This window comes from Pyrus communis, chromosome 11 (genome assembly GCF_041283825.1).
Source record: "Pyrus communis isolate YQ-2024b chromosome 11, ASM4128382v1, whole genome shotgun sequence".
Classification (NCBI taxonomy): domain Eukaryota; kingdom Viridiplantae; phylum Streptophyta; class Magnoliopsida; order Rosales; family Rosaceae; genus Pyrus; species Pyrus communis.
Genome location: NC_142575.1, coordinates 31880811 through 31903919, shown reverse-complemented (window position 1 = coordinate 31903919; position 23109 = coordinate 31880811). Strand labels below are relative to the sequence as shown.

The following is a 23109-nucleotide window of genomic DNA, read 5'->3' as shown; positions in this document are numbered from 1 at the left end:
GGCTAAAAACATTTTCAGATAGCCAAAAACAATTTTGGCCGCATTTTGCCAAGAAAATTAAAAGTGGTAAAGAACAAACTTAGACGTGGGACACGATCGTTGCATTTGCTCATTTGGAAAGAAGAGTGGTTGGTATTTTTGTCACAAAGACACTAAGACTCTATTGGAACAATCTGTTGTAGCCACGTTTGCCAAAACTTGTCATAAAAGTACTCTTGGAAGTGTTTCTAGAAGAAGAATGTAGCACTTCAGGTGTTATTGTAGAAAACGGTTAAATTTTCTTTAGTAGCAATCTGGAAATGTTTAATATGCTTCTTTGTCATATAAGCATTTTCTATAGACTCTTAGTCAAGTGTTTAATAAGAAAGCACTTCTAAGTATTTTTCTAGGAAGTACTTAGATTTCTAATAGATATTTCAAACAGATTTTTTATGAAAACACTTCTAATAGGAACTTATGAGCAGAACTGCGGAAGCGATTTTTGAAGAAGAAATCCCAAAGGGCTCTAATACTATTGAATAAAGCTAGGGTTTTCATTGGAGGATGTCATTGAGACCCAAAGGGCATTAGCATGTTCACATTCACCAGCAGGTGGAAAAAGTGGAATTTATGGTAATAAAACTTTTGGACATATATCAAAATGGATAATACTTGCACCCTCCATGTAGGGCTGCACATATCTCTTTATTTACGAATAATATATTTTGATCGAATAAAATTAAGGATTGGAACTGTTCATTTTATTAATCTTCATTTGAAGATCATTTTTACAAAAAATCATTTGAATTGGAGATCGATTAATCATCCAAACATGTTAAAACAATTGAACGGTTCATTATAAATACGTTACTTAATACCTACATTGTTGGTACATTTGAATGATTGAATGATCTATGATTGAAATAATTTTTGTTGAGGTGATCTTCAAAAGAAGATTAAAAAATTGAATGGCTCTAATTATAAATTAATTACAGCTAGCATACAATATTCGTAAGTGGGAATGAGCTTATCCCCCAATAAAGAAAATGCAAATATTATCCTATCTAAATAAAGAACACGATCTTTCAGCTCTATCTATTTTGGAGCATCTGCCCTATATTCTACTGAGGTGGAGAAAGAAGATGGGTTTATCCGAAGGGGCAAAAGATTCCCATCCATTTCAGTTGAAGCAAACCGAAAGCGATTGTTAAAGAGATTTTGTGAGGGACAAGATATGCTCTTTATTTTTTATCGTTGACAAAATATTATTGATATAAGGTTAATCTTTCTTCTTTTAATTAATCCACGTGATTACCGTACAAGTAGGGGAAGATACCTCAAGGACCCACACCCCACTTTATCGAAAAGTAGTAAACTAACATGTGTTTTTTTTAATTTATTTATTTATTTATTTTTTATCAATTTAAGAGATGCTAAACATAGGATGAAGATCTTTTCCGATTTTTTTTGTGAGGATTCTCACATTGTGATCATATATCGTGTGATTAGTTTTCGTTAAGTACTATTTATGCTTAATTTTAAATAATAAAATTCAAAATAATTTTTGATTGCACGATATACGATAAATGACTATAATGTGAGGATCCTTAGGATTCCCACAATTTAGGTCCGGATGGGATTCAAATCCCTAAACATGAGCTATTTAGGGTGCAATTTGCTCGTTTCCTTAAGTTGTGGTAATATTCATCACTCTATTTATCATCGGCAGATAAGTTTAAATTTTAAGATGTGTGTCTATCTACTTCACAAATCTCAAAATTTAAACTCATCTAACAGTGCTATATAGAGTGATGAACATCACCATTAAATATGAGCAAAAATATTCCTGCGATTTAGGCATCCAATATTATGACTAAAAGCTTGCTATTTTCTTGAGAACCTATATGCTTTCAAACATATTTTACAACGGACCCATGCACTTTTTACATAGCTAAACACTATAATTTGGCTAGTCACATTTGGATATAGAAATCATCATCAACTTAAATTTTTATTGTATTCATGTGGTTGAATATGTAACAACTTTCAACTAATAAAAAGTTGAACTACTTTCCATATTGCCAATTAGTTTTATGGTGGTACTTTAACTTCTTCAATTTGTATATTCAATCTCTAATTGATTGTATGATAATTTATTAAATTGATGACATGGTGAGCTTGCGACCCTTATATATAGGTGACATGCAAGCTACATTTACACCACTTTGACAAAAAAAAAAAAAACAAAAAAAAAAAAAACAAAAAAAGGAAGAAAAAAATCATCAATTTAGTGGATGCTTATACGTTCAAAAAGACAAAATATGTAAATTGATACCACATCATAGCGCAATGTGAGATCATTGTAACCTCATAGCTTATTTCGAAAATCACCTCATAGCTCATTTTGCAATATATGCCCACAAAATTTGACAATCAAATGACCAAGCGTGAGCGTAACTATTGCTAAAGGTGATAAAAAGTAAAAATGAAAAACGGGTGCCTAAAAGTAAAAAGTGTGACAATGCTATGGTACTCTTTTACTGAAGTCCTAATAACAGCCAATCTTACTCCGTAGCTATTTTTTTAGTTTATTTTTTATTTTGGGTAGTGAGCATTGATGTCAGACAAGGATCTTTAACCCCCTATAATCAAATTCGAGTCATTACCTAGTCGACAAAGAATGATAACTTAAGGAGATAATACAACCTTTAAGAGTTTTGTACGCACCTTTTGTAGAATAATCCAATCAAAAGAAACTAAATCAAGATTTGAATAAAGAACTTCGACGTATCTTATTGCAAATGCCACTTATTAATTAGTATACATCGTCTCGTTCGAAGGTATATAGCTTTCCGGATGAATTAATTAAAGTTCAATTGAATTATGATCAACATAATTGATTTTGTCTGATCTTTATTCTGATATGGGGGTTTCAAGAGCATAATGCATGCATCTGATATTGGGGTTTCAAGTCATTTGCTATAGAGTATTTGGAGTTAACGGATGACTTAGCGTAAAACCGAGCGAAATAGCGTTATAGGATTCAAGCACCCGACCTCATTTAGTGGAATAAGACATTATTATTGTAGATTTATCTGCACTTTGCAGTTACGATTGATAATATATGAACCTGATCATATAAATTCTTACTTTAAATCTCATAATATTCTTTTGATTTTTCAAAAAACTTTCGCATTTTAAGATGTTGAAGAGTTTGCCTCACATCGTAAATCTAGTGAAGCTAAATTTCTCTTATGGTAATGCTAAATTGTTAAACTAAATTTTGTAAGCCAAATGATGTAGTTGATGATTGAATTATTATTTAAGTGTTGATTAACGTTCTTATATTCAATTGGTGACACATCATTGTTTAGAGTTTGGTTTTAAAATTAGGCTACCTAGCTAGCATTATCCTTTCTCTTATATTGAAGCATTTCATTACTAATTACATTGATGTCAGCTTTTGTACACCTATTGAATTGCATATGTAATTAAATTAAAGACAGTACTAATGCTGATTTATAATTTTATGGTGGACAACTATTGGACCTATTCAGAAATTTGCGACAGGAAAATAACTATATAAGCTCCTAGCTCCATTTTTAATTCATGATACGTGGTTTTTTTTACTTCAATAGTCTGCATGCACAAGAATAACTATATTGTGGTAGGACAACAAGTTTGAATTTTTCTTTCTTTTTTTCTTTCTGGATAATTGGGGACTGTATATATCTAACAAGAATATATGTATAGATTGCATGGACGGTTCGTGGCATCACAAAATATTATGATCGAGTTTACAGCCTATATATCAAAATTATACATCTATATTGTTTAGGTTCAAAATTAAATATTCCACCAGAGAGAAAATCAACGTTATTTGCAGCACAGCCAAAACCCTAGACAAAATTAAATTTAGCGACGTCAGAAAATTCCCGATATGGCATCTTTTTACGTGTAAAGCTCTAATAAGTTGTTCTTTTCTTCTTTTCCTTGTCATCACGTGGTTCCCTATTCCCTATTCCATGTTTTCTTGTCATTTTCACGGGATGTGAGCATCGCTGGGACCTCTCATGCAACACGTTTTTATTCATAGTATGATCATCATTGGATCATCAACCCCGCGTAAGAGACTTGTATGGAGTGGGTACACTGATATCGTGGCGTTTTGAGCAATAATACAATGTTATGTAATGAAAAATTTATATATACATATACAGCATCACATTATTGATTTGAAACACTATAATAATTGTGTACTTGGTTGGTCATTCCATACAATCCTTCTCCATCTCTTCTACATAATAAAAATGTTATCATGGCGGCATTTCATAAGAGAGAGTCATTATAGGGGAATTTCAAATAAAATACACATGGCATACGGTTTAAATTTCTCACTTGATAATACGTGAGTGACAATATCTAAAATACTACCAAAATATAGCTAATATACAAATTTTATCACATTGTACAAGTAGCTTAAATCTTCCGAGCTCAAACCTCACAGAATCTAATTCTCAAACGTATACGTACGTTCCATGCTAGTAAGTTGGACCAGAAAACTCTCTCACTGCCATATATGTGCAGATTTGTCTTGGGACCAAAGAACCGGTGGCTCGCTACTGGTAAAGGTACAAACGTAAGAAGAGTTGTAATCCGAATCATCGTTAACAAGAGTATCGAGATTTTTCACCTTAATTAGCTAGAGTTTATAATTCATAAGAAGGTGTCAGTGATCTATATATAGTTCATAAAACAAAATCTAAAGGATTCTCGATTAATGTATTTCTCGAACTTAAGGTTGAGATAAAAAGTGGGTGGGTTGCTTAATGTCATATTGCAGTGGATTGCCGATAGACAGAGTGTTCCTCGTCAAACTCACTACATTTCGTATTCAAATACAATACATATTAAAATTTCGACAAAAATGAAGAAATTAAGAAGACAGAGAGCTAGAAGTATATGAAATCCAGTATTCATAAAAAACGTGACAGAAGTACTGATCTCATTTAGTACTCATATACCTAGATCAAAGTACAAAAAGATCGAACCGGCACCTTCATAGAGCCGGTGGTTTAGGGTTAAGGGTTCAGTAGATATCTCTTAATACTCTAATTAAGTCCATATATACTACTGGTCGTTCCAAATCCAAATAGCTTTAGCTCTCATGAGCAGAGGGACTAGCCGATTCTGTACATGGAGACCCATGACCGTATTATTACCGCCCACGAACTGCTGCCCTATGAACACAGCAGGTACACTTGGTCGACAACCGAGCTGCAGCAGTGCCCTTTCGATCTGCTGCCCGTTAGGCATTTGATCCAACTCGTAAATTGTAGGGTTTGCTCCGAACCCACGTAGGAATGACTTTGTAGAGTGACTCATGCAACAAGAACTCTTGCTGAAGATCACCAATGGCTTCTCATCCACCAATCTCGCCACCGTGTCCATCACTGGATATTACTGGATGTGTGTATGTGTGTTAAAATTGTACTTGGAAGTTTTTTCTTGGTGAGGAACTTGAGGTGCATTATAGGTCTATTTATACTGTTTAATTATTCAGTGTGGTAGGATTTGCGATATTTTAGTTTTATTCACAGAATAAAAGCTTAAAGTTAGCTAGCTAGGGTTAGTAGGATACTGTAATCTGATTCCCAAATTACCCTTTATGCATGCATGTTACTTGATGGTAACCCTAGCTGGGTCACTGGTTTTGTGTAGGACATGATTGAATCTTAAGAATGTGAAATTCACATCGAAAAGTTAAGTAACATTATATATGTTTATAAAGAGTTGAATTACTCCTTGTAGACCGATTTGTTCATGCATGTGTCAGACCAGCATTCTGAAAAAGTAGAGGTGAAACTTGTTATTTCGAATTAGCGATGAAGGATATGGAATAAACAAGTTGCATAACATATATATTGCATGCAAATTGTGACAGCAGCATAAAATCTCTGAGTTACCCTTATCGTACAAAAAAAATGATATATATAGACAGACATTAATTAACTTCTTTTGCGTATACCTATCACAAACTAAATTAATAATTAAGTGAGCAGACCTAAGCTTAGCCAATTGACTAAAACAGTCTGCTCTTTCTTTTCTATTCAAGTTCGAATCTTCCTTTATAATTTTGATGAATTTAGTGTAGAATATTTGGTGTATCAAAAATTAATAATTAAGTGAAATGAAAAGGGAAATTTTATTCAGACCCATTTATTCTCTTTTTATACCCAACTTATACTTTTTAATTTTGAAATTCCGAATCTGGCCAACAATTTTCTTTCTACACCCATAATGAAAAAGAACAAAAATATAAATATAAAATTCCAACACTAGAAATCCCGGGCCATGCCATCACTCCAAACCCTAATCACCCCCACTTTCTACCGCTCCCCAACCTCCCACCACCATCTTCTTATCACCCACAATGAAACCCCCAAAGATCTCAGCCATCAATGTCCCTTTCCCAACCTTTCACCGGCCACACAATAGCTCTCGCTTCCATGCAGTCCTTCTAACATGTCCGAATTATGCCGAAATTGTTGACGTGTCGAATCTAATTGTGTTGGACCATATGTTAATAATACCATTAATTTTTCCAAAAAAAGAAAAAAAAAATATATTGACATGTTTCTTTTGGGTTTTTTAATAGGGGGTTGTTGGGAATAATGTTCTAATTTCCAAATTGTTGTGGGTGGTAAGGGAGGTGGCAGTGGGGAGTTGAGGAGGTTAGAAACTGGGCGGTTGAGGTTCGAAGAGATAGGGTGGCTGGAGTTGCCTATTGCTAAATTATTATTATTTTCTTTTTGTTCTTGTTGGTGTAGAAAGAAAATTATTGGGCACATTTGGAATTTCAGAATAAAAAATAATAAGTTGGGTGTAGACAGAAGATAAATGGGTCTCAATAAATTTTCCCAATGAAAATCATAAGATTAGGTTTTTTAAGAATATCTAGTTAAGTGGAGAAAGAAGTTCGGTTTATCTAATGAGTAAGATAACAAGACAAGATTCGCGTCCTATTCGACCGATGAAGAGAACCGAAAAGCTTATATTTAAAGTCAAGTAAAGAAAAATTTTGGATACGTAAGATTCTGATTAAAGGTCATCAACTCGTTAATTAATCTTGCCCCTTTGGCCCTTCGCAGCATGAAAATCCAAGAAAGAATGGAAGGGGAAAAAAGAAGAAATTCCAAATCAATAAATATCTCTTATTTCATTTCATATCCAACTTTGCTAGCCTATCAAACATTTAAATGGTTTATTTCTATCAGAAATTGGCTGAATAAATACAAATTTCAATTGCTAAAATTATTAATTTTGAGATTTTGTCGAGATGTCATCAATATTTAATTGATAATGTCGTTAGTTTGATGGATACATCGTCATTATTTGATTTTGATTTTTTTTTTTTTTTTTTTTTTTGTCAAATGATAGATTTGTTAGCTAGATTAGGAAACTGACGGGGTTCGAACTCACACGATGGTGCACAAGCAGCACTCTTCTCCACCACTGTAATAGAGGGTCACTTACCGTTATTTGATTTTGATCAATTCAACAATTAAAATACTAAAATCTTCTTTACAACAAAACGTGTGATAAATAATTGGCCGGTTTGATCAGCATGCATGAGGTTCCTAAAGAGATTGCATTCACAAAAGCTATCTCGATGAATGTGGATTATTTCTGCAAGCAGTTGCACCAATTTGGTACGGTTGACAAAACCCAAGAAAGGATTTGGGGTATATATTATTTCCCCACATCACGAACATGATTTCAGCTGATACGTACCATCATCGGGTGTGGAAATGTAAGTGGACATAAAATATTCCTTTGGCCCTTCTGAAAGACATGATATACATATACAACTGAACCCTCGCTTGTAGAGATGGAGTCAGAATTTTTTCTCGGGTTGGCTACAACTCAAAGCTATACATAGCTTGTTAAAGGAGCCTCCTATTATGCTAGAAATATGTGGAATTTAACAAATGCGGGCGTGGATGGTTCTTTAGCATCCCCAAAGGGTTAGATAAATATTAAAGAGTGCTTCTTGTTTGTAGTATTCTACCTTTGCAACTCGATCTACTTTCTTATATATATATATATATATTTTTTTTTTGTCAAAGAGCAAAGATTATTAGATACGAATTAAAATGTTTACATTAGAAGCCAGAGAATTAAACAATCATTTTGGTTCAAAGCAATCCCACATATGATAATCCCCACACGCATGACATAAGACGCCACCTGATGAGCAGCCCCATTACAAGCACGGGGAGTGAAAGGAAACTCAACCGAACTTAATTGCTGCTTTAGCTGCTAAATGTCCCAAAGAAAACCTTCAATGACGGCATCTGGTTGTAATACTCCATTTAACATGTCCACCATAATATTTGAATATGTTTCCCAAAGCCTTTCTCCATACAAGCCAACAAAGCCACCCTCATCGCTTCCGCCTCCGCCATCAAACTAAACTCGCATAGGATATTTCCCATCCCTCCAGCTCCTTTGATCTACTTTCTTATAAAGATGATATTCATTTACTGATCCAAAAAAGGGATGATCTTCAATATAAGGCTTCTCGCATCAATGTTTGGACTTTTGAGGAGTTAGGTGGGTGTGTGGTTTAACTTTGCATATGCTATACGTGTAGATTGGAAAAATTATTTTTTTTCTTTCTGCTGACTTCCGTTTGTTTTGTTTATTGATTTTTTTTTTTTTTTTTTTTCAATCTAAAGGTTGAAAATGAAGAGAATGTGCATGGAGGGGAAGAGAGAGAGAGAGAGTAAAAATTATTTTCTATTAAAATTTTCTTTTGGTTAAAAGTAATTTTTTTTTTTTCTTTTCCTTTTGACTTACAACAGGAGGAAGGGGATTTAAGGTTGATACGACCACGAACTAGATGGTACTTGTACATACAAGAAAATTTATTGGTTTAAAGAAATAAGGGGTTGTTTGGACTTGCTTTTTAAGAGCTAAAGTGTTTTAGGACTATAAAAAAACACATCTAACTACTTTTGATAGAAAAACTTTAAAAGCGTATGGGTTTTAGAATTGTTATATCTTGAGAAGCACTTGTTATGTATTTCTTCAAGATGCATTTTTTGGAGCTTTCTAGAAAGCACTTAGATTTTCTATGAAAACTTCTACACACACTGAAAGCTCTCTATAGTAAAAATAGGAGGTTATTACTTAATAGAGGTGTACTTACAAAAATTACTTCTTGACTTAGTTATCCTTCAAAAAAGCTAAAGGGTACATGGTTACAAAGTATTACATTAATAGTGGAATATGTCAATTCCCAAGATGCAAACATTAGGACAGAAGAAACATTTATGCCAACAAAGTTATGAAAATTGATAGCTAAGGAATCCTGAAACATCCTTAGAATAAGTTGTAGTCGCAAAAGAAGGGACGTGTTCCAACCAATGAAATCCAACATGATTAACCCCATAATTAGCTAAGGAATCAACAACCTAATTGCCATCTCGAAAAATATGAGGAAAACGAGAACACATTATAGCTAAGAGAGCTAGAGAATCTGATCAATGAACCCTAAGACGCCATGGCACCAATGAACTTGAAGAAGAAAGTAAGGACAATAACTATGGTGTATGCTCACCATACACTTAATTATCTATCACGCGTTCTTTCATCTAATTCTAGTTAACTTTCATATTAAATATTACTTTTTAAATGTTGGAAAAACTTAACCAAGATTTAGTGAAATGACACGTAGCAGATGATTAGATGTATGGTGAGCATACATCATAATTTATGACGATGAGTAGAAATGCTCCCTCATATTAAGGGAGGTCTTTGTTGACAATTTGCTAATTATTATTTGTGGAGGCAAGTTTATTAAAACGAGACCTAAATTTTTTACTTTATTACAGTGTGAAGTTTATTTTTATACTATCCCTTTACACACCTACACGTGTACCAATTGGGCATTTTTTAATGTTAAATTACATACTTTTGTTTTAAAGTTAAAATAAAATCATTTTCCCATTTTTTAATTAAAAATAGAATTTTTAAGGCAGTAATTGAACAAGATTAGGCCACAAAATTTGATCCCTAAAATTTAGTAAGCTTAAAAGAAAGAAAAACCATCCCCAGAAAAAGAAAAACCAATCTCAATATAACCAGTCTATGTTGTATCAATGGTTAATTCAGGGCGCAAAACGTGCTTGTTCACACCACAAATTACAAACCAGACGAGCAAACCAAGTGTGTGTATCCACGGTTGCAGCTATTTGATCATATTGGAACTACAGAATTATAGTGCTCACCAAGCCCAAATGCATGCTTATGGTATGACAACATAATCCGCGAATCGGAAGAACCAGTCGCGCTATCGGATTTGTACTCCTTGCCCATCTCCACATCAGGGAAGGATCCTGAGTATATCTTGATAGGCTTTTTGAGGCAGTGAGTTAAGGCACCAAGCTCTAGCTGTCCTCCCCATGCTGCTGTTGACTCCACTTCTTTACAGTAGTTCTCAAACCTCGCTGCAAGTGAATCATCAGAGTCTCCATCTGCCGGATTCTCCGATAAGAAAAATGGGAGAAAATCAGATACATGCTTCCTCATATAAGCAGCCACCATTTCTCGAAGCTGTTGGTACGTGTAAGGTGATGAACCTCCAGAAAGGTGGGCCAGCTGATCCTGGATAGCTCGGTAGAGGCAATGTCCATCGGGCTTTATTTCTTTAATGGTCAAGCCAAAGGGTTCGAGCTTTTTCTCTAGTTTCTCATCCTCAATCACTCGATCACTTACTAGGTTGCTCTGCTCTTCTTGAATTCTTTGCTCCCTAGCTGCATCTTGCTGAGCCCTCTTTTCTCGCCTCTTTGAACTCTTGCTGGGCTTTGCATGTTCAGGTTGACTGGTGACAGAAACACCAGCTATGGCCTTGACTAAAGTGTCGAGTTCGCTCTTCTCATTTCCGTTACTAGCGCTATAGCCTAAGGAAGCAAGTTCTGCGGCCTGCTTCTCTTTGAGATTAGCAGAAAGCTGAGTAATCTCTTCCTCCACCTGCTTTTTCTTAGTTTTTTGTTCAGCCTTGCTCCCTTTGGCAGCTGCCTTTTTCATTCCAGTTTCCTTGTCCTGAAGTTTTGATATCTCTTTCCTGTATAAACAAACATGTCGTGAACGGGGGAATGACATGGATAATTCGTAGGAAAGTTAACAAACTGGCCTTAATGAGCCTACAACAAATCCTCATTCTTACTCTCAACCACTTTTGGGAGAAGCCCTATGCATTTCATGATCGAATAGAATATCATCAACAAAGTTTCATCAATTCAAATATCTTGAAGATACGTTTTCATATTACACGACCCACAAAAGCATGTTCGATTACCTTACAGATTTAGATAACTCACCTTACTTGCATCACCAATGCGAACACCAGCCAAACACAAAATCATATGAAATCCAAAAGATAAAAACCGATAACGCAAACTTAATGAGAAAATCACCTGTGCCTAGAAAGCATTTCATCGCGAGTTTCCAGCGTATTCTCAGAAGCTTTGTCTGACATTGTATCAGATACTTCTTGTGCATCCTCCATTGAAACAACCCTGAAATCAACTTCGACAAATAATAACATCATCCATCACGAAAATCGTCAAGTTAGAATCTTTACTAAATCCTAGCCTGACCCAACATCTAAAATCAAAGCAGAAACTAAGAATATTTCAATCCTACACCAAATCTAATCACAAAAAATAACCCCAATTATACAAGGAACTACACCAAATCAATCACAAAAAATAATAATCCCAATTGGGATAATTCAACTTAAGAATTGAAATTTAAGAATCTTTGAAAAAAAAAACCCAACATTCAGACTCTGTTTTTTGGTTCTGAGAATTTGAATCAACAGTTTGGAAGCTTGAATATTATGCTAGGACTATGAACTTCAAATTCCAAATTTAATTTAGCTGATGGGTAGAACGAAATCAACTTACCCAAGAGTCTTCCTTTGCCGTCGACGGCGATCGCAAGCTAAGTCCTCTGAAGCTTGCCACGGCAAAAGCCCTAACCCCTTGTGTCCAAATCCTATTACACTCTACTCTCCGCAAAAGCCCCAATTGAAAAGAGCCAAGGATAATTGTTTCACTTTCTTTAAATATTATTATTGTTTTTTTTTTTTTTTTTTTTTTTTTGGTTAAAGAAATATTATTATGATAGAGAATTGTTATTAGTACTCCAAAAATCTCATTTGACACTCAAAACTTTCTATAATTAGAAAGAAAAATATATTTATGAGGAGTGTAGAATGAGATGTTTGAAGTGTTAATAACAGTTTCCTTATGATAAAATAAGGAGACCGTTTTCCTCACCTCTTTTAACTCAAATTAATCGTTACTCTTATTCATAATTGTGTCACGTGTTTGAATACCAATCATAATTTTTTTTTTTGAACAAACGATATTATCTAAATTAAGGAGAAGATGTGGGTTTAGCCTTACAATAAGTTAGCAATAATTTGGTTCAAATTCGCCTTTGACGAGATCGAACCTAAAACCTCTAACTTACAAATGAAAAAGAATACTACTAGACTATAGTACTAAGTGGCCAATACCAACCATAGTTAGTGTGAAGCCAAAAATAATCAAGAAAAACATGGTGACGACACGTGGATTTTTGGGTTAAAAAGACAAAATTACCCTCGAGACATATCAGAACTCTCATGTGTAAGCAGCAGACAATCACAATTCAATCAAGGTCAAAAGTGATCAAAATATGTATTTATTCAAAACCTATTTCATCCATCCTCATCAAATCCTCCCCACAAGGCAACCCTCAATTATTCATTCAAATTAGGCTTAATTAAATTAATTGATTAATTTCCTAATTAATTAATTAATTTCCTAATTGATTGCAAGATATTATTTTGAAATAATATCTTACAATTAGAGCAAAAAACCACCATAAGTGGCCAGACCTTTTCTCTCCAAAGAGGGCTGGCCACACCACCATATAAACACCCTCATTTCTCCAAAAACCTAAGTTTAATTCTCTTCTAAAATTCTCCAAATTTCTCTAAACACATTCTCTCTCAAATTCTAACTTTGGCATCAGAGGTTCTTCAGCCAAAGCCCCTATTCATCGTGGACACGTGAGGCTCTTGGCCTTGACCTTAGGTGTTAATTGTTTTGCAGGTGCATTTTCGTCCAAGAAGAAGAAGACGGAAATTTGTATCCACAAATTGGTGCTTCCATTGAGAGTTTGATTCACACGCTCAAAGAAGACTCTTGCATTCAAGGTTTCTCATTTTTTGTTCATTCGTAGATTTTTTGTACGATCTTATTCCTAGAAAATTTTCATATAAAAAATTATTTGAATAAACGTAAAAGAAAAGTACAATGACAAGAAATTTGGAAACCATGATGCGAGAATTATATGCACACAAATTAAACCCTCCTTTTGACAATTGTAGTATAGATATAAGTAGGGATCGTTCTGGACCGGGGATTAGGAGGGATTGTTAATCACTTGGATTTGACTCAAAAACGTAAAAACACAATATAAAACACTATACTAGACTCAAAGAATGCAAAACTAAACTTTAAAACATTAAGACAAACCAAAAGACTCAAAACTGCCTAAAAACACTAACTAGGCAGTTTCTGACCTTAAACCCAATTTTGGACGAATTTAAGATTATGGCTTGATTCAAAATACTTTAAAACATAAACTAAACAGATTCTACGCACTAAAGAACAAGAAAGTAAAGGGGGGGGGGAATTGAGTTTTTGACGAGATTAAATTAAATGGACAGATTATAATTAAGGGCAAAATGTAAATATGAATGCGATGAAATTATGGATGGAATGCTAGCTAGGAGGTTCTTCTCCACACATGTTACACTTGCATACAAGATTTATTTTCAGTTGGTCTTTCGATAAATTATGAAACTCAACACTCCGGGTTAATTAGGTCCGCTTAAATTAACCGTCAAGTTCTCCTTAAGTTAATGAATTGGATGGGTTTGCGCAACGCAATTCACAACATTCTCCAAAAGTCCTTTACGTGAACAGCACAATAAAGATACAATCAAAGATCATTAAGCATCATGAAAATTATAAGTGTTGACGAGGCCTTCGTTACTATGAACAGCATGAAACTAGTGCCAAGAATTCATTTAACGCGATTGTTTATAAGCAACCTCCACTACTTGTGAATATAAGTTCATAACTATTAGGTGAAACTCACTTATATTCTAGCGTCATATTCATGCATGAAAATTAAGCGTGCACTCTCAATAAACATACATAAATAAGTTATCAATCAAACGGTTAAACAAATTGAATCCACAACTTATGAAATTCCAACCAAAGGTAATCAATTCATATTGCAAGCATAAACATGGTTTCGAATCATCCCCTAGCTAAAGGGGGTTTAGTTCCTCATACTTACAAGACAAGGAGAATTGAAATTAAACATTGAAATCAAAGAAACACCTAAACATTCCAACAACTCAAACTTGAATTGTATGAACGTTTAGGCCCTCTTCTCTTCCTCTTTGTTGTGGCACAAGGTCTAAGGATAGGTTGTGTGATGGTGTGAAGTGTTTTGGAGGGATGGGGAGTGGTTGGAGTGGCTGCAATGGAGGAGAAGAAATGCAGAAAATGGAAGGGGATGCACGGCAAAGAATGGTGTTTGTGTTGTGTGTTGTGTTGTGGTGAATGAAATGAATTGTATGAATGCATTGCACGGTTTTATAGGGAAAGAATGGATGGGAGAACATGTGAATGGCAGCTAGGAATGATTAAAGAAGGGAATGCATGTGGAATGACAACTAGGTTGGTTGGTGGAAAGCTGAAAATGCAAATGGGAATGCTGGAAATGCAAGGGATGCACGGCATGGGTGGTTTGGTGTGCATGTGGCTGATTTGTTTGTTGGAAAAGCATGTGGATACAAGCTAGGGTGAATGATTAAGAATGCATGTGGATTAAAGAGGGAATATGGAAGTGAATGTGCAGAAAATGATAGGATGAATGTATGTGGCTGTAAGGTTAAAGTGGGATGGAGTGTGCACGGCAATGAATGTGTTTGTGTGCATGTGGCTGAAATTGGTGGGTTATGCATGGGTTAAGCCCTTTGTTTTATGTCCTAAGGTGCATACAAGGCCTTCAATTTCATCCAACATTTTGGCTCCAAGCATAAGCTATCCATCCTTAGCCCAATAGTGCTCCAAAAGGCCCAAAATGCACTTCTTTGCTCCTTTAGCCCTTAGAACCTGAAAACACACAAAAGAAGCATAAAGGACTAAAATAACTAAAGAAACATAACGTAAATGTACGAGAACAAGCCATTTAAGTCGCATGAATATGCTCCTATCAAACCACAATGAAGGAAACTTCCTACATTCAAATATCCGGATCAAGTGATGGAGATTGTGATGTATCCCCACAATAACGATCCACAAGGCTCAACGCAGTGGCAAAATGAGCAATTTTGCCACCACGGAACACCACCACCATAGTAGCCACGAGAACCACCGTGGTAGTGGGGAGTAGGCCAGCTCCATGGCAACAGACTATCGCCTTATGCACTGCCACAATAGCAGCCCAAACCCAGGACTAAGCCCAGGCCCAGGCGTTGGTAGCAGCTGCACAAGTAGCCTAGCAGGTGACATAATCTGCAACCCACGCTGCAGGGCAGCCAAGCCAAGCCCAGCGCGAGTAGGCCCAAACCACTGCCCAAGACGCATTGTAGGCCTGAGCTGCGCTAACCATTCCCTCGGCCCAGATCCAATACGTTTCTAGCGCTGCACTATGCCCACGCACCCCGTATGTGGCACGACCTACTTTTGCGACCCAACCCGCTTCCGTGGCTCACTTAGCGATCCCGAACGGTCTAAGACCGGTTCAACCATCTCGGATTCATATTTCTGGATCGACGATTGAATCGAGGGCATTTTCACCTCATTTCTCCGCAGATTTGACATTTCCCAACTTAAATCACGCGCTCGGAGTCCATTACACTTCCACTACTCAAGAAGACGTATACTGTCCAAGTTCTTCTAACCTAAATGACAAACCACACTTGTCTCGACAAGTCATAGAGTTGACAAGTGCCCTCGCATAGCAAATGACCTTAGTGAATCAGCTTTTGCAACACATCGAGATGCAACGTGCCTTAGACGAGGTGTCCCGAAGCATGACAAGGGCAAATCATGAACCTCTTTAGTAGCCCTTAAACCAGCCACGATCTGAGCGTTCTAGCAGTTTACGCTCCTGCTTGGGTTCTAGGGATAACGTATACTCTCGTCTTAGCTCACGAAAATGCGTTCACTCACAATCAAGCTTACGGACAAGCATACGTTCACAGTTGAGGCCATATTCCGATTATCAAGATGGACAACCTTCCAAGCGAAGTGTTCATTCACAACTAGGCTCGCAATAAACATTCTCCACTTCATATCGATGTAGACAACACAACGGATGAAGTGAAGCAGTCACTCAATCTAGCTCAAGTTCAACCAGCAGTCTACAAACAACCTGCTTGTCACATCCCTGCCCGGGCCCCTACCACATCACGGGACTCCATCGTATCACGATATTGTCTGTTTTGGGCCCCAACCACACGAGAACTTCCTAGTGGGCCACCTATGCTAGGATTGCTTTCGCACGTACTCGCTTAACTTCGGAGTTCCGATGAACTCCAAAACCAGTGAGCTCCCAAAAGGCCTCGTGCTAGGTTGAGATGGAAATATATATATATATATATATATATATATATATATATATATATATATATATATATATATAAGGCTTACAGGATCTTTACCCCTGGGTGATGTGGGATGTTACAATCCACCCCGTTTAAGGGCCTGACGTCCTCGTCGGTACACTCGACCAGGGATTGGCTATGATACCAAATTGTCACATCCTAGCTCGGGCCCCCACCATATCCCTGGCTCGACTCCACTGTAGCACGATATTGTCTGCTTTGGGCCCCAACCACGCCCTCACGGTTTTATTTCTGGGAACTCACACCAGAACTTCCCAATGGGTTACCCATCCTGGAATTGCTCTCGCGCGAACTCGCTTAACTTCGGAGTTTATACTCCGAAGCCAATAAGCTCCCAAAAGGCCTCATACTAGGTAGATATGGGAATATACATATAAGGCTTACGAGATCCTCACCCCTGGGTGATGTGGGATGTTACACTGCTCGATTGCTAGGGACGTACCACGTGCACCGCAGCCATGGCATAGACAAGTCAAGCATAGGGAAGAACGGCCTAGACCAATAGGTCACGACCTGGGGCAGCTGAAAGTTTCATTGCCCCAGCAGAGGAAAATTCAAGAAGAAGCTATAGACAATGTGCTTCGATGAGACATGACCAACATAAACAGGTCACCATTCATGGATGAGATTGAGTTAACAGATCCATCTCGGGGGTTCACTATGCCTCACTTCACTCCGACATCTCCTGCACTACCGCAGTACCGTGATTCTCTACAGGAACAACAACGCACTTATATGCAAAAATTTTGCCACAACTCTACAAGGCGAGGCACAAGACTAGTTTCACACACTGTCATCGCAATCGATCCGGAGTTTCAACGAACTTTCCTTAGTTTTTACTAAGGAATATTCATTTAACCGCTCAATAAAAAAGACATCTGATCATCTCTTCAGCATCATAAAAGGCCATTGGGAAACAATTTGCAACTATGTCAAGATGTTCAAAGCGGAGAAGGCCAGGATTGTTGGCTGCAATAAAGACATAGCAACGACAGCATTTAGAAATGGGTTTCCTACTGAACACCCTTTATTCGGAAAATTGATTATGGGAAGAGAACTGACCCTAGTAGCTTCGTATACTTTGGTGGATAAGCACGCACTATGGGATGAGGCCAAGTAATCTAACAAAAACGAGTTAGAAAAAAAGGCGTATGGAACATTCCCCAACCAAAGAAGACTCAGTGCTCGAAACATTCACCAAGTTCACAGTTCCAATTGGCCAAATTCTCCGTAAGCTCAAGAACAAATCTTGGTTCAAATTGCCACCACCCATGAATGGTGATCTTACTAGGCTGGATCAGACAAAGGATTGTGCATTCCATCAAGGACCATGCCATACAACCAATAGTTGTCAGAAGTGAAAGCAGTACCTTGAGAAGCTGACAAATAAGGGCCGGTGCGACGAGTATCTTGACAGGTCAATGACACGGCCTACACAAGCAGGGGAAATCTCCATCACCCCATGAACCCTATTAGGGCTTTTCCAACTAAGTTCGAAGTCTCATCAAACAGCTTGACGAACAAGACCTTATAAGCCAAAGATTATCCAGTTTGTTATGCAGTTGATCCATTTATTTATTCTCAATGACGATTCAAGAAGTTATTCATAAGCCAGGCTCAACTGCTGTTTACAATGACTGCTCAAAGCTCTATCTAGGTCTGCTCTCCAGTGCGAGATGATAACTAATTGCTCTCAAGTGCGAAAGGGTAAACCAATTCCTTAACATCCATATGGGTATGTTCTCCAATGCGAGAAGATACACTAATTGTTCTCTAGTGCGAGAGGGTAAACCAGTTCCCCGACATCCATATGGGTCTGCTCTCCAGTGCGAGAGGATAAACTAATTGCTCTTCAGTGCGAGAGGGTAAACCAATTCCCTGACACCCATATGAGTCTGTTTTCCAGTTCGAGAGGTTAAACTAATTGCTCTCCAGTGCAAGAGGGTAAACCAATTCCCCGACACTCATATGGGTAAGCTCTTCAGTGCGATAAGGTAAACTAATTATTCTCCAGTGCGATAAGGTAAACTAATTATTCTCCAGTGCGAGAGGGTAAACTAATTCCCCGACAACCATCTAGGTAAGCTCTTCAGTGCGAGAATGCCACATAGCTCAAAAGATCGATTGCTTGAAGACCAACTAAGTAGCAAACGGTCAGGGGGCAGTTGCCACTTTGCACTCAACAATTCGCTCATTCGACACTTTATCTTTAGCAGCTCCGATCTTGGCAGCTCCATCTACAGCAGCTGAGAAATCAAACTCAAGCAGTTTCCTCATTTTTGGCAAGTAGCCCATGGCAGCCCAAACCGTGGCCCATGCCACGCCACTTCCTTGGCCCATGTCGAGCCAATCCTTAGCTTTAGTCAAGCCGAGCAGCACAAGCAATGACCCCTGCCACACCTCCTCCTTGGCCCATGCTGAGCTGACTCCTGGCCTCTGCCGGTCGACATGCCGTACCACCCTAACGGCTGCCCTGTGGCAGCACCACCCAAGGAGAAGATAAGAAGAATTAAGTTTTTCTTATATTGGTGCGGCGCGAATAAGACAAAGAAATCAACGGAAAACGGTTATTTGAACGGGCAAGCAAAGAAGAGTGCTAGGGGAGGGGGAACAAATATCCTCTAGTTTTCTCTCTTTCTTGTAGCGATAAATAATTGCCCTCCAAAGTTTATTTAATCCCCTACTTAAGGTAGGCTTAAATAGGCTTTGGAGGTGATTTATTTCCCTTTCCTAGAAGAATCTAATTCCAAGTAAAAATGAGAATCTGCATCAAAGTTGGAGATCTCTACACCTGCTGCCCTTTCCTGTGAGTAGCCTAGCAGGTGTGGGGGCATTTGTGGAGCAAAAAATAATCAAGAAAAATATGGTGGCGACATGTGGATTTTTGGGTTAAAAAGACAAAATTACTCTCAAGGCAAACCGGAACTCCCACGCTCAAGCAGCTGACAATCACGATTCAATCAAGGTCAAAAGTGATCAAAATAGGTATTTATTCAAAACATATTTCATCCATCCTCATCAAATCCTCCCCACAAAGGTAACCCTCGATTATTCATTCAAATTAGAATTAATTACCTAAATTAATTGATTAATTTTCTAATTAATTTTCTAATTGATTGCAAGATATTATTTTGATATAATATCTTGCAATTAGAGCCAAAACCACCTTAAGTGGTCGGACCCCTTCTCTCCAAAGAGGGCCGGCCACACCCCTATATAAACACCCTCATTTCTCCTAAAACCCAAGTCCAATTCTCTTCTAAAATTCTCCAAAATTCTCCAAACACTTTCTCTCTCAAATTCTAACTTTAGCATCAGAGGTTCTTCTGCCAAAGCCCCCTCCCCCCCCCCCCCCCCCGGCAAATTCATCGTGGGTGCTTGAGGCTCTTGGCCTAGACCTTAGATGTTAATTGTTTTGCAGGTGCATTTTCGTCCAAGAAGAAGAGGGAAATTTGCATCCACAGTTAGTATATACTCTTTATACACGCGACACAATTGTGAAAGGGGTGGGATTAACGGTTACCTTGAATTAGGAGGAGTGAGCAAAAATAAACAATAAAGTAAATGGGCTCTTTTGAAACATATAATTGAATTAAAATGAATAACCTACTAAATTATGAAAAAAATGAGCCCAACATTCGTTTATTATTCAGAACAAAAATTTTGGTTAGGTTGTTTCATTAGAGCATCTTACACATATATATACGGTAAGAATGTGACGTTTGGTGGTATTAGAATATAAAACGTACCATGTTTTACAAATAACGTGGTTCTAATATTCAAAGAATTTGTATTTGAAAATATAGGGTTTTTCTGGCAATATTTGAATGAGATCCGAATTAAGAAATATGTATTCTAATTGGAGTGCAAAGAGCATTGCTGCGTCATCATCCAATCATAAATCTAAATGCCTTTGTCAGTGGTGTCATCATGCATGTTGATTGACGAGGATAGTGCTAAATTTGCAAATGTCATGCATCGTGATCATGAATGTAGCTTTATTTATCTTTATTCTTGTATTGGGTGGGATGAGTATATGTTTATGGAGGAGATACGTGTCAGATTCTCGGATAATTCATATCAGGATTCTTTGCATTTGAAGATCATGCAGAACACTCCCGAAGATGCATCCATTCCCTAACGTAATGTTACAGTCCTCAAATGAAAGCGCTTTCTCTCTTGGAGTTTTTGGGATGAGATTGCAGTGGTAGGGCAGTTGACTTACTAACACATAACGGCAGAGTCAGGATTTTAGCTTAGAAGGAGTCCAAAAGTTTCAATTCGAAACTCACTTGATTTTATAAAAATTACTTTGTCGTGTGATGAGCAACCGACCACCATCGTTTGGGTCTGGTATGATGTCCTCCTCATCATTATCCTCTTCCTTAAACTTGAACCTCAAGCTCTCTAACTTTCTTCCCCTCTCCTACCACTGATCCCTAGACCAGAGTCCTCCTTAACCACAAGCAGCAGATTGCCTGAACTCCATAAAAGCCACCAATCTCAAATCAAACTCGATGAAAGAAATTAAAGTAAAAACGTCGAATTAGGCCCTGAGCCTATAAAGAACCTTAAAAATTATAAGCATAATACTAAATTTTTTTGTGTGAAAAAAAAATCAGAATGAGCCTGGGACCATCCTAGTCCCTTCATGACGTTGCCTCTACATAACAGAGGAATAATGATCCGTCAAAACAAAATCGAGGTTCCTAGTTTGATTTCCCGCTTCTCACTATTACTTGTATTAAAAAAAAAACACACACACAAAATGACATTATCATATATCACCACAATAGGTATAAGTACCAAATGACATGCATACGCATGCATTATTGATCATAGATATAAAGGAATAAATTGATCATTATCATATATCGCCACAATAGGTATAAGTATCAAACATAAATCATAATTTTGGAGGCCGGTCATGTAAGTTAGTTTCTCATTCGACAACTGTCAAAAGTCCCTATCCCTAAATATTCATTGAATTTCATGGAAGGACCTTATCGAACAATTCATTTGGATAAACCCTTATCTTTCTCCACATCAGCCACGTACATGAACACTACCATATTCATAAAAGAAACAAACACACAAAATGCAATGCAATCCGAACAGAAAGCAGTTTGATGCACGCATGTAGTACTCGAGGAATAATGTTACACTTACCATTTATTTGTACCATCATTTGAACTATTTTTTAATAGAGATAGGACCCGTCAAAGCATATGAGTCTCCTCTCTATTAGATAAATGCTACAAATGATGCTACAACTATGTGATAAAAGTAGCATTTTTGAGTACTCGAGTGATATTGGGAAAGGAGAGTCACAACACATTCCTTGGTTAATTGTTGATTTAACAAATTTAGATCAATCAGTTAAATTATAAGTCTCTTATTATATCTATATGTATTGTATTGTTTTAGGGAGCCAACATGGTTGGTTTAGTTGGTAAGGGCGTGCTTGTGGTTAACACTCATTCCAAGTTTTTGTTTATGCTTGATCTATAAACTAATTCCTACATAAATTCATACCAGTGACACTTAGCAATTAGATATCACTTTCGGCTTAAGATTGTAGGTATGTCCTGACGCTGGTAGTGATTTGTAATCTATCTCCCTGTAAACTTTTCTTTATTAAAAAAGAGAATTGTTTTAGAAATTCTTTAGAGATGGACCCTATTCTACGCGAAGAAAATCAAGAATTGGGTTCATAAGTCAATAAGGAATTAAAATGGTGGATCTCATTTTCATTTACAATGATAAATATATAGGGTTATCTTTATGCATGACATTGTGACTTTCGTTGAAGAATTTAGTAGCATATACAAATTACAATGTCAAGGTGTCCGGAAAAATATATTAAATATGAAAAAGAGGAATGATAGCAGCTTTTGCATTTAGATCTTTTTACTGCTTCACATTTCACATGTCATTTTTCTACGGAACACGTCTTTAACTCCTTTGAAATTGAAATTATCTTTTCTATGTTTCATCACTAATTTCTAGCCAAAAATATTAAAATAGTGTGCTATCCATATATTTTTTTGTACTTCTCATACATCACTTGTTAATTTTTGTTATTTGATATTTTTTAATTCAATCGATCCGACGGTCACGAATTAAAAATGTGTGTATGAAGTAAAAAATGGTGTGTAGATAGCACACCCCAACATTAAAAGGTTAGTGCAAAAGTTGTTAGCACTCCACTGTATAAATTATCTAGCTATATAGGGCCCCAAATTCCTAGCTAAACACTGACTTTAGAAAATTGTTGCAAAATTTAAAGAAAGAACTGGGTTCCCTGTGAACATTTTGTGTTTAATTATTCTTTTTTTTTTCTTCCAAAATAATGTGTT

The 23109-nt window shown here is 36.9% G+C and overlaps 1 protein-coding gene and 1 pseudogene across 2 annotated transcripts; both read right to left on the bottom strand.

The window, feature by feature from the left end:
• Window positions 1–4967: 4967 nt before the first annotated feature.
• On the bottom strand, window positions 4968–5488 carry LOC137741402 (monothiol glutaredoxin-S6 pseudogene; annotated as a pseudogene).
• A 4612-nt stretch (window positions 5489–10100) lies between these two features.
• LOC137742670 (OVARIAN TUMOR DOMAIN-containing deubiquitinating enzyme 5) lies at window positions 10101–12091 on the bottom strand. 2 transcript variants are annotated; one of them, XM_068482595.2, is made up of 3 exons: window positions 11955–12091; window positions 11463–11564; window positions 10101–11110 (listed from the first exon to the last, which is right to left on the bottom strand). In XM_068482595.2, the coding sequence occupies exons 2-3, from the start codon at window positions 11552–11554 to the stop codon at window positions 10243–10245; spliced, it is 960 nt and encodes a 319-aa protein (XP_068338696.2). In that variant the 5' UTR covers window positions 11555–11564; window positions 11955–12091; the 3' UTR covers window positions 10101–10242. The 2 variants fall into 2 exon arrangements, with proteins under 2 accessions (XP_068338696.2, XP_068338697.2); XM_068482596.2 differs by having other exon boundaries at window positions 11463–11574; window positions 11955–12089.
• Window positions 12092–23109: the final 11018 nt, after the last annotated feature.

Excerpts from the sequence above, each read along its gene's own strand:
- LOC137742670 (XM_068482595.2), bottom strand. The coding sequence starts at position 11,554 with ATGGAGGATGCACAAGAAGTATCTGATACAATGTCAGACAAAGCTTCT. Across the intron at positions 11,111-11,462 it reads GAAATGCTTTCTAGGCACAG|GAAAGAGATATCAAAACTTC; the intron begins GTGATTTTCTCA and ends TTGTTTATACAG.